Here is a 15055-nt window from a genome sequence, read left to right as displayed (position 1 = left end):
TGGACGCTGAAGACTATGTTCGTTATTAAATTGATTTAGTTTAAGATAAAATAAAAATACAACGTTTAGTATTGCTGGAATAATTAATCATATTTATGAAGGAAATTAAACATATATATTTTTTATATTAACTCTTCAGTAAATATTTCAGATAATATTGCAGGTTTTTGACTCATTAGCTATCATTGCACCCTTATCACAAGCGTAACGCTAATTAAAACAGGCACAATTTTAAAAGAAAGACATCGCAAAACACATTTGAAACTAGTACATTTATCAACCCAACAAAACACTTGAAATAATATAAATAAATGTCACATGAGATTGAATTTATTTCCCCATTATCGACACGAATTTATAAATATTCATCGAAACGATTGTTAAGTCAAAAATAATAAACAATGGTATAAATTAAAACAAAATAATGATGTTGATAATTTAAAAAAAAAAAGGCAATTTATTTCTTCGAACAATTGAAACGAATTATAATGACAAAATTATTAGTTACATATTTGCAATTGTATCATTTGAAAAATAAAAAAATAAAAGCGTCAATAAATACTAACGAAATAAAGCGACATGCACAAAAAAAATATATTAAAATAATGACATACCTGCGCCAATATGACTTATCGCTAGTACGAGTAAAACTATCAACACCTGCGCGTGCGCCATCGCGTCGTCTGACTCGTGCGCACGAGACAGAACACTTTTATCAACTGCAGCGGATCAGCCGATCTTACTACTTACCACTGATCACGATCCTTAACTTTATAATTACGTGTCTGTGTATAATATTGATATCTTTACTATCATATACATGTAGATCTAGATATATAAATATTCTTATTCGTGTTCCGGTAAAAGTAATACTTGTAAAATATTTTATAACAGCTCCACTGGACAGGGGTATTCCCTAGAATTGAATTCAAAATGAAATTCTAAAAGGTATTTCGTCCTGATCGTTTCCTTAAATGCTAACATATTTTGTAAACATTGGAGATATTATAAATAAAAATCAATTAAAAAAAAACTCTTTAATATCAGGCTTTTATCAAATCCGTGCTCTAATAAAAGTAAATTTAGTATTTTTAATAGTGTCAACAATAAATTAATTATACGTTTTTTATTTAATCCACGCGATAATAGATTAAGATACAAAAATTGTTTTAGCATTTTTTTTAATTCTTTTGAATATACCAATTAATTCAACATACACGTGCGGTATATTTAATTGTATATCTACTGCACGACGATTCGATAATTCTGCAACTGTAATTAATTCTGTTGTGTTTTTTAATATTGTTATCGTGTGTAGGAATATCGTGAGGAAATTTGCATTTTTAGAGATTATCACATGAAATTCTTTCAGAAGTGTGAAATAAAGTCTAAACCTTCTTCTCAAGAGAGGAGAGGAGGCTTTAGCAATGGATATCAGGCTGTTAAAACAACCACCTTTACAATTTTCTAGAAATTATCATCAATCCAAAATTGCAGTTCATCAAAATCTTGCCTTAAAAGTACTAAATTTGTCAGACTTAATGTTAATATAACGGTACTACCAATTCGAGTGGTCAGTACGATTCAAAACAGGTTTCCGGACCCTGTTTGTATTCAAATAAATAGCATTTGTTAACAAATCAAACAACGTAGTAAAATCATATCTATCAGAGAATCAGCTTGGAAGACATAAGGAACCTAAACTAAATAGTCTTTTAGCTATTAATAAGACCATGTTCCACTTCTTTCACAATACTAAACATATGCTATAATATTATTGCACGCTATCAGAGTTGTTAATTTTTTCCATCTCTGTTCAATGATCTCCCGTCTTCTTCAGATAAGTGTAGTAGGTTCACGTGTATTAGATTTTCACTCGACACATGTAAGTTGTATAAGGCTTTCCTTCACAGACAAGTGAAGTTTACAGAATATAAATAAATCATATGGAAACTCAGTGCTAGTCCGGGCTTAAACCCAACTTTCATTTAAAATAACACATCATCGCTACTGGAATTTATCAACTCCTCAAAATTAGAGAAATGTCCCAAAATTATGTTAAAGATAAATGACAAATGACCAATGACATTTTGGTACGAATTAATTTGATAAAGCAAGCTGTCAAATGAGCTTATCTAGGTAAGGTAAGGTTTTTTATGCAAATATTAATTGATGATATCAGATGCCGAATAAGAGAGCCCAAATTCATTCTTATTTGGAATTCAGCTATACAATTTGTACTATCACTGGCTCGTTAGTCTAGTAAATACATTACAAAGCTAAACCCCGACGCATTTTTGACCAAAACAAATGATTTCTATTAGCCTGACCCAGGATTTGGAACAAGAGCCTTGGCCCTAGGTAGTGGTTTAATTTTAATTTAAATGGAAGTAGAAATGAAATACCAAAAAATGGTGTCTTTGGAATCCTTGCAAGATTAACCTATATTTCAGATTGATTTATATTAACTAACTATTGAAAACATTAACAACTTATGCTTAAAAACTTATGCTCTTAAAACTAATTACGTCACTCGTTAAATCTCGGATGTTTAAACACTGAATGCACATATTTACAAAAAAAACTACTTCAATGAGATATTTATTACGTCAAATAAAAGTGTTCAGGGAAGACCCCAAGATCCAAAAATAATACTTGGAAGCACTTAAATTGAATATATTAATAACTTTTAAAATTCAAACTTCGTTTGTCACTCGAATTCAACTAAGGTCGCCAAGCCGATTTTTGTTCAATTTTTCCGGCCTTTCAATGGTATAGTGGTGCCTATTGAAACACTAGATTCTCTCTTTTTGTCATAATTAATTTCAAATATGAAAGAAGAAGACAGCATTGTTTTACAAATCACCTCCTAATTAGTATATAGGTTAGATTTTAAAACTAATATTATAAATAAAATTTGAAAATTGACACATTGTACAAAGATTAATTCGTTTATATCAACTTAGTAATGCTTAATATAAATTATCTGTATATTATTGAGTATATTATTTTTATTTTTTTAGGCCTTTTTTTGGTTATTTAGATGTAGACCTTTGGGCGCGATAAAATTAAAATTTAATTTTCAATGAAACGCTTCTGACGCCTAAAAGTTACAACTGCGTCACGTGTATCTTGCTTGGACTCATGGTTTTTGGGTATAGTATATAGTACCCTTTTTGTAGTCTTTATAAAATCTTTGATTTTCGTGTTTTTATTATAACGTCCTTTTACGTTGAATCAAAGAATTTATAGATCATTGAAATTGTTAAATGAATATTAGTAGGGTCATCAAAAGTCTATAATAAATACAAATACGAAAGTATCTCTGCCTGTTACGCTTTAACAGGCAAACCTGAATCCAATTTGATGAAATTTGGCACGAAGCAACCATTAACCCCAAGGAAGATATGCAAAGTCAAAGTCAAAGTCAAAAATCTTTATTCAATATTGAAGTGTTTACACTTGGTTATTGAGAGTCAAAAATCTACCACCGGTTCGGAATTTAGCACCTCGGACCTGAGAAGAACCGGCGAAAGAAACTCAGCGATTTTTTTTTTTTTTTCTGATGTTTCTTTGTGTACCTAATACTTGACTACCATCCTTTAAAATGCGAGCGAGCGAGCTGCGGGCGACTATTAGTTACATACAAAAGTATTGTATATGTAATATATGTTTATTTATTTGTAACATCATTGTATCATAAATCTTACCCACAGTACAGAAGTACAAAAAAGAAAACACAGGTCAGGCATATATAGGATGCCTAACACTTACCTGCACTCCTTCTCACCGGACGTGAATTTAGCGGAAATTAATGTTATTATGAACTATTTCACAGTTATAACCAAGTTGGAAATTGTTATCTCATAAAAATAAGTACGTTTAGTTGGGGAAGGGCTTAACTCGTCGTTTATGCTGAGAATATACTGAAGCATTAGTAAGTAAGTTAGAAAAACTAAGAATATAATAAATTAATTATATATAGAGATAAAACACTAATAATTATACAAAATTACATCCCTATTTGTTCTGACTACATCGTTTTATAAATGTTGATAAACAATTTATTTATAACTTTGATCTTAATTCCTTATCAACTTGTAATTAGATTAGCGGCTAATAAAGATTAATAAGTGACTTACGATTACATTAACGGTTCAAGTCAATATTATAACTACTCACTCGCTTGTCAAAGATATTATATATTACCTTACTAATTCTATTTTAGTTTAGTTTAGAACGCGTGCATCTTAACCGATGATTACGGGCTCAAACCCAGGCTGGCACCACTGAATTTTCATGTGCTTAATTTGTGTTTATAATTCATCTCGTGCTCCGCGGTGAAGGAAAACATCGTGAGGAATCCTACATGTGTCTAATTTCAACAAAATTCTGCCACATTTGTATCCCAACAACCCGAATCGGAGCAGCGTGGTGCAATATGCTCCAAACCATCTCCTCAAAGGAAGAGGCCTTAGCCCAGCAGTGGGAAATTTACAGGCTGCTAATGTAATGTAAGCGAAATGATGTGAGAATGGGTGTTTTTTCTTAGTTTGAATGGGTATACTTCCTGTATGGTCCCATTTAAATTTACAGGAAAAAAATTGACGTCGTTTTTTTTTAATTTTAATTTTATTTTTCAGATATTTTTCTGATAACACACAGACATACATACATATATAAATTAAACAACCATATACGCGCCCATATATTATGATACCAAATGACAAAAGTTTTTGTTTTTTTTTTCATGTTTTTATTCAAACATTTGACCTCAAAAACTAATTCTGATGAAACTTCAAGATGTAAACGATAAATGTATTTAGAGAAAATTTAGACCGTTCATAATAATAATGTATATTTTGCATGAGAATTAAATTGTACTAGAGTTATAATTTTATCCGAAGACGCAGAATTAACTTCTTTGTAGGATTTACTTCTTCAGAATCATCGATAAGAAATCGTAATACCCGAAATGATATAACCGATATAGCGGATACGATTGTTTCGAGCAAAGGGCCATTTAAAAAAAATTATGATACAGGTAGGCGAACGAGCAAATAGGCCACCTGATGGTACTTACCATCAGGTGGCCTGATGGTAAGTACCAAGACCACTTGGTCACCACCGCCCATAGACAAAGGCGCTGTAAGGAATGTTAACCATTCCTTAGATCGCCAATGTATCACCAACCTTGGGAACTAAGATGTTATGTCCCTTGTGCCTGTAGATACACTGGCTCACTCACTCTTCAAACCGGAACACAACAACACTGGGTACTGCTGTTTGGCGGTAGAATATCTGATGAGTGAGTGGTACGTCCAGACGGGCTAGCACAAAGTTCTAACACCTAAGTAAAATATTAACTTTATGTTGCCTAAATAAATCTCTATTAAAGGGGGAGTTTATGGTAAAACCAAAAACGAAAAAAGGTTAATAACATTATAAAATAACCATGTAATATTTAAAACATTGCATATGAATGATGGGTGGGTACAACCTACGTCATCATCATCCTCCTGCCATTATCCCAATTTTACTTGGGGTCGGCGCAGCATGTCTTTTCTTTCATACTTCTCTATCGGATGTCATCTCACACGTAACATTATTTCTAACTTTATCGTCTTTCACACAATCCATCCATTGTTTCTATGGTCATTATTATTTTTCCCACTTTTTTGACATTGTACAACCTATGTACAGTATTAAAAAAACAGTACGATCTCGGAGATACACAATACGAATTTTAGTAAAGCTATCCCCATAGTTTACCCTGAAACGTGTATTCCACTTTATTTAGTCTGTCATAATAAAAATTAGACCGTAGATGTCCTAACGCATGTAATGTAATGCCCCATAGCAAATGCGTGCTTAAGGAAATATTTTTGTAGTGGTGTAAAATAAAATAATTGATTATTTTTTTTATTAACAAAAATTGATAACTATTTTATGATTTTTCAAAATACCTTAATCAGTTTAAGTTATATAATTATTCGTGGAATGAAACCGGCTTTACATCGAAAATTATCCTATTTTGTATTGTGCAAAACGAAAATTGAGTCAACTGAACAAAAAAACAACCTTATAAAAATCGTATATCTATTCTCTAAAAGCATCAAAAATCGAGGTTATATGACAAAATAGACTTTGAAATAACGTTATTTAAGGATGCATTTACGATTTTATGCACATTTTAAATCGTCATTTTGCGATATAAATTAAATTTTAAACTACTGGTATGTATGTCGTATGTCGATTCTACCGAGAAGAATCGACTTTTTCATCGATCATATACCTACATGTAATAATCATATACTATTAAAATTACATGTACATAATTATATCCTGTATGATATACCTACAAAGAACCTCAAGCTCGGTTATTATCAATGTAACAAAAAAACTCGTTTCAAATATGTACAAACTCTTACCAAAATATATTCCCTGAACAGCGCCTACCGTGGTCAGAACGCACAGGATAGTAAACATTTCAGTGTAACTGAGGGGGCGTGGTCGGCTAACTGTCACTTATCTCTACAAGTTGCGATTTATAAATGTCGACTGTGTACGTATATAGGTTGATTTTATATTCTAGACTTTCTTAATTCATAAAAATAATAAAAAAAACCTTTTTTTTGTTTAAAGAAATTGGTCACACAATTGACTATGACGCTCTATACGTCCTCCTTTACTAGAAAATTAGGCTTGACACATGATGATCTCGATCATCTAGTCTTACATGCTTATAAAAAGCCCTGGCGCCCGCTGATAACCTCTTGTTATAGAGAAAAATAATTTTCATATAATATGGTGATAAAGGCAAAAATTTAAGTGGACTACTTGATGAGCAATGTCTTCTACTCATACACATTTAAAATGCATGAAGTATAAACAAAACCGATTATAGAAGTCATCTCCCTAATGAGGCACGGCGAACTCACTACTAACACATGTTCACTCGTTAAAAAAAGTTTTTTACTAATACCTCTGTTACACCCAAACGGACTTATAAATAGGCGTTATATAAAGTTTTATTTTTTAATACAATAAAAAACCTTAATTTACTATACAACTATAAAAAGTTCTTTTGTCATAATATAAAAAAAATTGACAAATCAAAAAATAAATAAATTGTTAAATAAATAAAAAATGGTAATTATGTAACTTTACTTCAAGAACACTCTGTATAATTGTACCACGCTTCACCACCGTGGGTCACACTGTCTCAGAAGACTGACGCACGACGCCTTATCTGACACAATTTTTTTTAAATGGTCATTTTTTACCAAACAAAGTTTCATATAAATTAGCTTGCATAACTTTAAAAAAAAACTATTCGACTTGTTTTTGAGCATATTTATTGGATAAGATTATTTTTTAATTTGAGTAATATCGTTAATTTAGTTTATGGTGAAATTTAAATATCTCATTGACTTGCACGCAACTTCAATGTCGTAAAAGTAACTACCTATTGATTTTTTTGCTGTTTGTTTTTTATGGCAAAGGTAGGCGGACTGGCAAATTGACCTGATGGTCAGTCGTCACCACATAGACGTGCATGGTAAGAAAGCACAAAGACACACACATGCTTGTGCATGTGCAAGTCGTACGACTTACTACCAAGTAAATTTCAAACAATGAATTGTTCTTGGTAGAAACTAAATCCCGAACATCGGTTGAGTTCAGTTAAAGTTATCACCAACAAATTGCCAACTGGTAATTATAAATTACGTACACGAAATATCCTACTTGAATAAAGTATATTTTGAATTGATCTAAAAGCATTCTTGTTATGCAAGTTGTTCAAAAAGAACAATTCTTAAAAGTGTTAGCAAAACAAAGTAAATGTTTTCTTAACTCAAAATCTACGCTTAAGTTTTGAATTAAAATCCATTATATTTAGATATATATGTAATCTATCTACTAAATTAAAAGTACTCGAATATTTAAACATTAATATTTACATATATGTATATATTGATTTTTTTTCTTTATGCGTCAACCACTTGAACACTATTGAACGGTGTGACACTGTCGACGCGATTTATATTTACGACAGATAAAAAAAAATTTAAATATTTTAATAATTTATTCAAATATTTTAAATTTAAAAGGAAAAAAAAAATCATACTCAATTGCTGCAATCTTGTCCAAAATAGTTGTTTCATTCGGCTTATAAGTACCAAATAGGTAGTTGGTATGCAAAACATAAAATATCTATATATTTTATATAGATATATTTTATACAGATAACGTACAGCAGAACGGTGGTAGAAAGCATAATAAAATGTAACGTAATACACGAGGTCATGCTCTGACATCGCCAGAAATTCAAAACCCAAATTCACTTAGTTTTTTAATTTATAAAACAAAAGATGACCGACTAGTAATTGGCCGTCTTATAATAATCTAGCCCACAGATATTCACACAGTTACAACGTCAATTTACCGCAAGCCATGGGCCTTAAGATGTTGCCCTCGTGATTTTTATTACACTTACTTATTCAACCTTTGAAGCGTAATGCAACTAAATAAATATTGTATTTTATAGCTAGTTTATCTGATAAATTAAGTAGGCAGACTGCAAAATCTCATTTGCTCGTATGGATATCAGTTTAAATTATTTAATCATCGCCAACCTTGCGATCAAACTTGGAAACCGTTGAACTGACCAAATTCGCCGCAGGAGAATGAATCTTACATTAGACAAATGCTCCCATAACAAAGAGCCTATAGGTAGCAGGCACGGAAACGCCTGCTATCCAATGAATATAGACTCCAAACATTGGACACCAAGGTTTTCTCACAACGAAAGTAATTGTTAAGGTAGGTCCTTTCTTGACGACCGCTGTTGGAGTCGCGGATGCGAGCGACAGCGTTCCATAACGCAAGGGACACATTGGAATCTTAGTTGGTAAGAGCCTGGCATAAATTCTTCGCCTCCACAGCGGTGGAAGAGCCAGAAGTCAAAAAAAAGCTCACCTTTCAAATAGGATCAGAACAGTACTAATTATTGCTGTTTAAATTAAATTGGTTTAACATAAATTTGGTAAATCAGTTCCAAATGAATTAAGTACAAGTTAGAACTAGATATTTAAAAAGTTCCCGATTACAATGGTACCAAGTAAGTAGACCCGTCTTCGTCTTTGTTCCGCAAAATTTCGGACCTCCCATCGTAACATCTAAACAGTAAACTGACTATAATTGTTTATTCGTCCATATCACACTATTGTGTGGGCGCCATTCATCTTAAGGAGGATGTGAATGATTCGCCAGGCCATTGTGATAGTATTGCATCGTTGACTGATACGGTATGTCCTTCACAGAGTATTTTTGTACCTTGTGTTATTGTCGTATCTATTGCTCACCTTGATAGTATTTTTTTATTAAAATAGTTATATAATTACGAATTAAAGTCATCATATCCACAATAAATTTAAAAAACAAACATAGAACACAATTTATTTTTGCAATTTTAAGTTTGTCTTCTTTCGCGTAAGAACTTTTTACAGTTTATACAGATTATTGTTTTGATTTGATTTAGGTAATCGAAGCGTAAAAGCTTGAAAAGATTTCGGAAAGTTTCGTAATATTGGGTACTTGCAAGGGATCTAGGGTCACCAGATTGACTGAAATAAAGTTATATATAAATAAACTTCTTAGCAAATTGTGCAAGTGTTTTTTTATAATCAGAAGTAATTTTATATTATTGTTATTATACTTTTAAAATTGAATTTCTATATCTATAAGTTAAATATCTTACCGCTTATTAACTTATTAATATAATTACTTATAATTAAATAATTTGGCCAAGAAAACTCAACAACAATTGTAATTGTAAACATATGTTTTGATCAATACTTATTGACTGATCAAACGTACATCAATAAAAAATATTTCAAATGTTTTAATGTCTAATAGTTTCAACTTTATAGCTTCGTGCTCTTAATAAAAATAAACCGATAATTCAATTTTACTAATTTTATATACTTCGGTAAAATCCTAACTTATAAAATCGTCTGTCCGTAAACGTACAACCTCAACTGAGTTTTGTTAAACTTTATTAGCTAGCAAGCTAAAATTTGGAACATAGGTTTAATTTTTAAAGAAAGCGTTGTTTAGAAATGGAATTTTGGAAATTTCAACTTACAGACCATACATTTTTAAGTTTCCCTCAAATATCTTAACATTTGTCTTTAACCAAAAGAAATTTCTCTCAAACAATTTATGAATACAATTAAAATTAAACATTAAAAGGTTAAATAATATTAAGGCACGGCCCTTGAGCGCCATAGAACATTAAATGATCTGTTTGTATTGGAATCGTGCGACCTGATTGTTGTAAAGGTATCGAATGACTTTGACCCCGCTTCGTGAGAGCATTTTCATTTCGATCACTCATTTATATGTAGTTCGTAACGTTTTTTTTTTTTTTTTTCTTAAATTTAAGCTGGCCCAAGGTAATGTGACATAATTCATTTAAAAAACAAAAACAATGTTTGATAATTATGATACCAAAGTCATAGCACTTTTGGATATCTCTCAAAATAAAAATGTAAATGTAATATTTTTTTTTTATAAATATTATGACGAAATATTCTCAACTTAAAACATATGTTCTGTAATACATCAATACAACATATGTGGTCGAGTAGTGTGAACACCGGTTTTCATGGGTACACCACTCAAGAAAAAGTTTATTAGTTTTCTATGTTGTCTTGGGTCTGGGTGTTTATGGTACCGTAGCTACTTCTGATTTTCCATTACACAAGTGCTTTAGCTACTTACATCGGGACCTGAGTAATGTATGTGATGATGTCGAATTTGTTTTTTTTTTTAAATTGCAAATTCCAGACTTAAAAGTGTGCAGAGCAATTTGCTTAGCCAAAAAAGTGTAAAAGAAAAACAGTGCTCATTGCCTTGGGTTACTAATATGTATCGTATCGTATAGTAGTAAGTCTTTGTTTATATTTTTAAAAGTGCATCGTTCTTGTAAGCCGAATTTTTATATTTGCTCGACCTATATATATATATATATATATATGATCTAGTCTACTCATTTGTATTGTATTTTGATGACACGATCAAATGTATTGATTAATAATTTCTTATAAATTGGTATTACTATTTATAAAAATACGTTACGACTTCTCCCGAGTAATTTTGCACACAAGCTGTAGTTTTCTTATATGTAATATGTACGGAATGACGAATAATTGTCGCGCGTGCAAAGTGTATATTTTTTGCGTTTGCCTAAGCAAACGCGGAAAGATATTTGTGGTACACTATTTAAATTATATAGATTTTACGAATTAAATAAAATCAACATGAAATTGCATATAAATAGTTGTTTATGATCTATTTATAATTTTCCTTCTATGGAAGGTTTATTGGATCGTTTAGATAATGAATAAATCTTTTCATACTTCAATAAACAATTTTTAAAAACTCTATCATTAAAATATATAAGTTTCAACGTATATGGTAAATAAAACGTTGTATTTGAACAAATGTTTCGTTACAATGTCATTGTTCTCTCAGTCATGGTCGATATTTGACAACGTATTTCAAGTACAAGTTCACTAATAAATATAATTAGACGTTATAAGCATTTAAAATGTTAGTGTATACATATGTAAACGTCAGTTCAGTTATACGAGTTGCGTATTACTTTATAGTATTCCAGTTTTCTATATAAGTAGGTATAAAACCTACTTATATAGAAAACTGGCTTCAATAGCGAAAAGGGTTAAGGGTCGACTAGCGTTGTAAACTGTCGCAGAATCGATTCGATTCATCCAATTTGTCATCCCCTTTTCTAGCATATGCTTTAAGCTTAAATGGTGTGGGTAAATAGGGGTATTAGTAATTCCTTTATTAAAATGGGGCATAGCTGCTACTATTTTTGATGATGATATGATATTGGTAGGTTAGTTGGACGGGCAAACGGGACGCCTGGTGGTAAATGGTCACCGCCATAGACATTTGCGCTGTATAGAAATATTAACCATTCCTTACATCGCCAATGCGCAACCCCTTGTGGCTGTAGTAACAGAGGATCAATACTTAAAATTGTTGTCTTGTGATTTGATGATGCCTACCCGATGATGTTGGATACCTAATGATTGGATGGTACCTACCGGGCTACCACCTGCATAAAGTCCTTCCATCAAGCACAGCTAAGTTTTCGAAGCATAAACTAAATAAACAATGTTCTTCGTTTGTCCACTTTGATATCACACGAATGGTGTTAGTATGGTGTTATTTAATCGTATACGAAGTAATTTATTTAGTAATTAATTTTAATAGAGATTCTAGGGTCGGATTAACCGTCTCGGGGTGTCCCTTATCTATTCTAACATGCTAAAAGATATATTTTCTTAGATATATTCTGAACAACGGAAAGCTACTAATTCTTTAGATACCTATACTATATAAATATTAAACTTTAACAATTTTATTAACAACGAATTTAAATATTTTATATCCCAATTTTTTGTCTGTCTAGGGGCCTAGGAGACATAAGTGAAATTATATACCAAGCCACTATTGAAATAATATATAAAGTTTTTATAAATATGAACCTGACAATTATTTAAGGAAAACATGACTCAGCCTTGAAAGCGAGCGTTTCAATTTAGAATTTAAAGATACAGTTGTTTAAATAAAAACAGTTTTACAAACTGATAAAGGAACCGGCCTCATGCTTGTAGGGTGCGATAGTATATCAAGAATTAACTTCTTTTCACATAAAGTTAGTATGTTTTTAAATTAAAATAAACGGATTCTTGCCAAAGGTGGAAGACGTATAAACTAGTAGGGGATTCGTGACTTGTAGTCAGTTGTAGTAATATTACTCGATATGTATATAATTGTATTTGTTGATTGTAGTTGTCTTATTTGAGGAACGTATATATAAGGGCTTTTTCACGTTGTGTTGGGCTGTTTTTTCTCTATAAATAATATGCTTTAATAAACAAATAAAAAAATACTTTTTTTTTCTTTGTGAGACAAACACGATAATACTTCTGAAAGTATCAATGTGTCGTCAAATGGAAGTGTCCGTCAATGGTTATGGATTATTACTTTTTTAAATTCCGTTGAATTTTTCCACTTTTTATTTAATGTCTAACGAAACGGACGGGTATCAGCTAGTTGACATTACACACTTGAACACAATATATGTTTAATTTTAGCTAAGTTCGACTAGCTTACATACAAACAACAGCAAAAATGTTCAAAAAAGCAAAACTGAATACTTTAAAATAGTATTTAAATAGTTACAGTATTTAATCAGTTATTTTCTGAGTCAGTGCTAACCAAAGCAAGGCAAGGCTATTCTGTTTAAATATGAAGTAACTGCAAAATTAACTGATTATGTACTATATAAATACATCGGTTTCTTTATGATGGTTGTAGACGGACAAGCAAATGGGCCACCTGATGGTAAGTGTTCACCACCGCCCATAGACAATGGCGCTGTAAGAAATATTAACCATTCCTTACATTGCCAATGAGCTACCGACCTTGGCAACTAAGTGCTATATACCTTTAGTTACAATAACTCACACCGGAACACAATAATACTACCTAGTCCTGCTGTTTGGTGGTATAAGATCTGATGAGTGGGTTAAAAGTTATTAATATATAAATGTCATTATGTATTTATAGATAATATTGTACTTAATTATAAAAAGACAGATAAGAAAAGTATTTTATTCATTTATTTGAATTAATTCTTTTATCTCTTTAGACCGGGACGTGCCTTCTCGAGATTGGAACGTGACGATGGTATACGACTATGGAGTCGACTTTTTTTTAAAGAATATTTTACATCATTGATTGATAATTGATTTATTTTATATATCATACAGTTTTTATATGAAACTGACTCAGCAATACACAGACACGTACATGTTCTTGAATTACGATTTCAACTAGTGCATTTATACATCTGCCAGTATGTGTATGTGGACACGAAACAGTTGAGTATTGTCTTTACTTTATTATTTATTAAGTAATTTTGTATGATTAATGAAATTATGAAATGATTATCATCAAAGTGTACTGCAAAACTTGGGCACTAGTTAAACAGGTCTAAAGTAGGTGTAATGGTTTTGTCAAAAAACAATTCATTATTTTTATTTAATTTTAAACATATAATAACAATATTTTGATAACAATTTATGTCTATAGCCTTAACTGTATTGTTACCGTGTTGTACCAAAATAACTGTTAAAATTTTGTCTGTTGTATCAATGATGCAGTAATTTGAATGAAATCCAAACCCTTATAAAGAAACCCAAGATCTAATCATATTTATTGTTTTGCACTTAAAATATACAAAACTAATTAAATTTATTTTATATAAACATGTCCCATTCCATATTTATGTTCTCGACACCCCGCGGCCACAGCGCAGGCGCATGACGCGTGACAGGCGTGTGCCGAGCGCGCCATACGATTGGTCGAGGCAAGTTGCGCGTGCGCAAGTGATGTCACATTCATAAGCCGGATAAGCGAAATTAATACAAAATAAAATATTTGCTCAAATAACTAGCTGGCAAAAAACATGCTTTTATGATTGAAAATATTAAAAAAAAAATACACATGCTTAAAATATATAATCACATATTTATTATATTTAGCATAAAACATGATTTTTGCATTATAGTTATGTATGTTGTTAATATTTAGTTATATGTACTTTAATAAAATTCACTTTTATTCACGATAAATTCATGCATCAAAATATGATACGACTGTAAGTCACTATCGACATTTTAAAATCATTAACATTTTAAGCAAAAAATTAAATAAAATTAAGCCTTTGGATGAAAATGAAAAAGTGGATATAAAAATGTATTCTTAAAAACATACAAAATAATATTTATAGAAAACATTGATATATATATTTTTCTTATAATATGGATAAAAGAAACACGAAAAACGAGACTTAGCGCATTCAAATATTAGTATAAAAGATAAGTCCATGAAAGTAAACAATTGTGTAGTGAGGAGTGCAGAGAGAAGTTTGTTGAGATTATCTAAAGCC

General features: G+C 31.0%; 1 protein-coding gene across 2 annotated transcripts in view; it reads right to left on the bottom strand.

Moving 5' to 3' along the window:
* Positions 1-6511, bottom strand: part of LOC125068260 (membrane-bound alkaline phosphatase-like) — a 35033-nt gene extending 28522 nt beyond the window's left edge. Inside the window, exon 1 of one of the 2 annotated variants that reach the window (XM_047677351.1) lies at positions 6432-6511. In XM_047677351.1, the coding sequence (XP_047533307.1) occupies positions 6432-6489 (58 nt within the window). In that variant the 5' untranslated portion in view covers positions 6490-6511. Of the gene's footprint in view, positions 1-614; positions 752-6431 lie in introns of those variants that run through there. The other variant, XM_047677350.1, reaches the window with a different exon arrangement.
* Between the last annotated feature and the right edge of the window lie 8544 nt (positions 6512-15055).

The sequence above is a fragment of the Vanessa atalanta genome, chromosome 13 (genome assembly GCF_905147765.1).
Source record: "Vanessa atalanta chromosome 13, ilVanAtal1.2, whole genome shotgun sequence".
NCBI classification, from domain to species: Eukaryota; Metazoa; Arthropoda; class Insecta; order Lepidoptera; family Nymphalidae; genus Vanessa; species Vanessa atalanta.
This window is presented reverse-complemented; position numbering and strand designations above follow the sequence as displayed.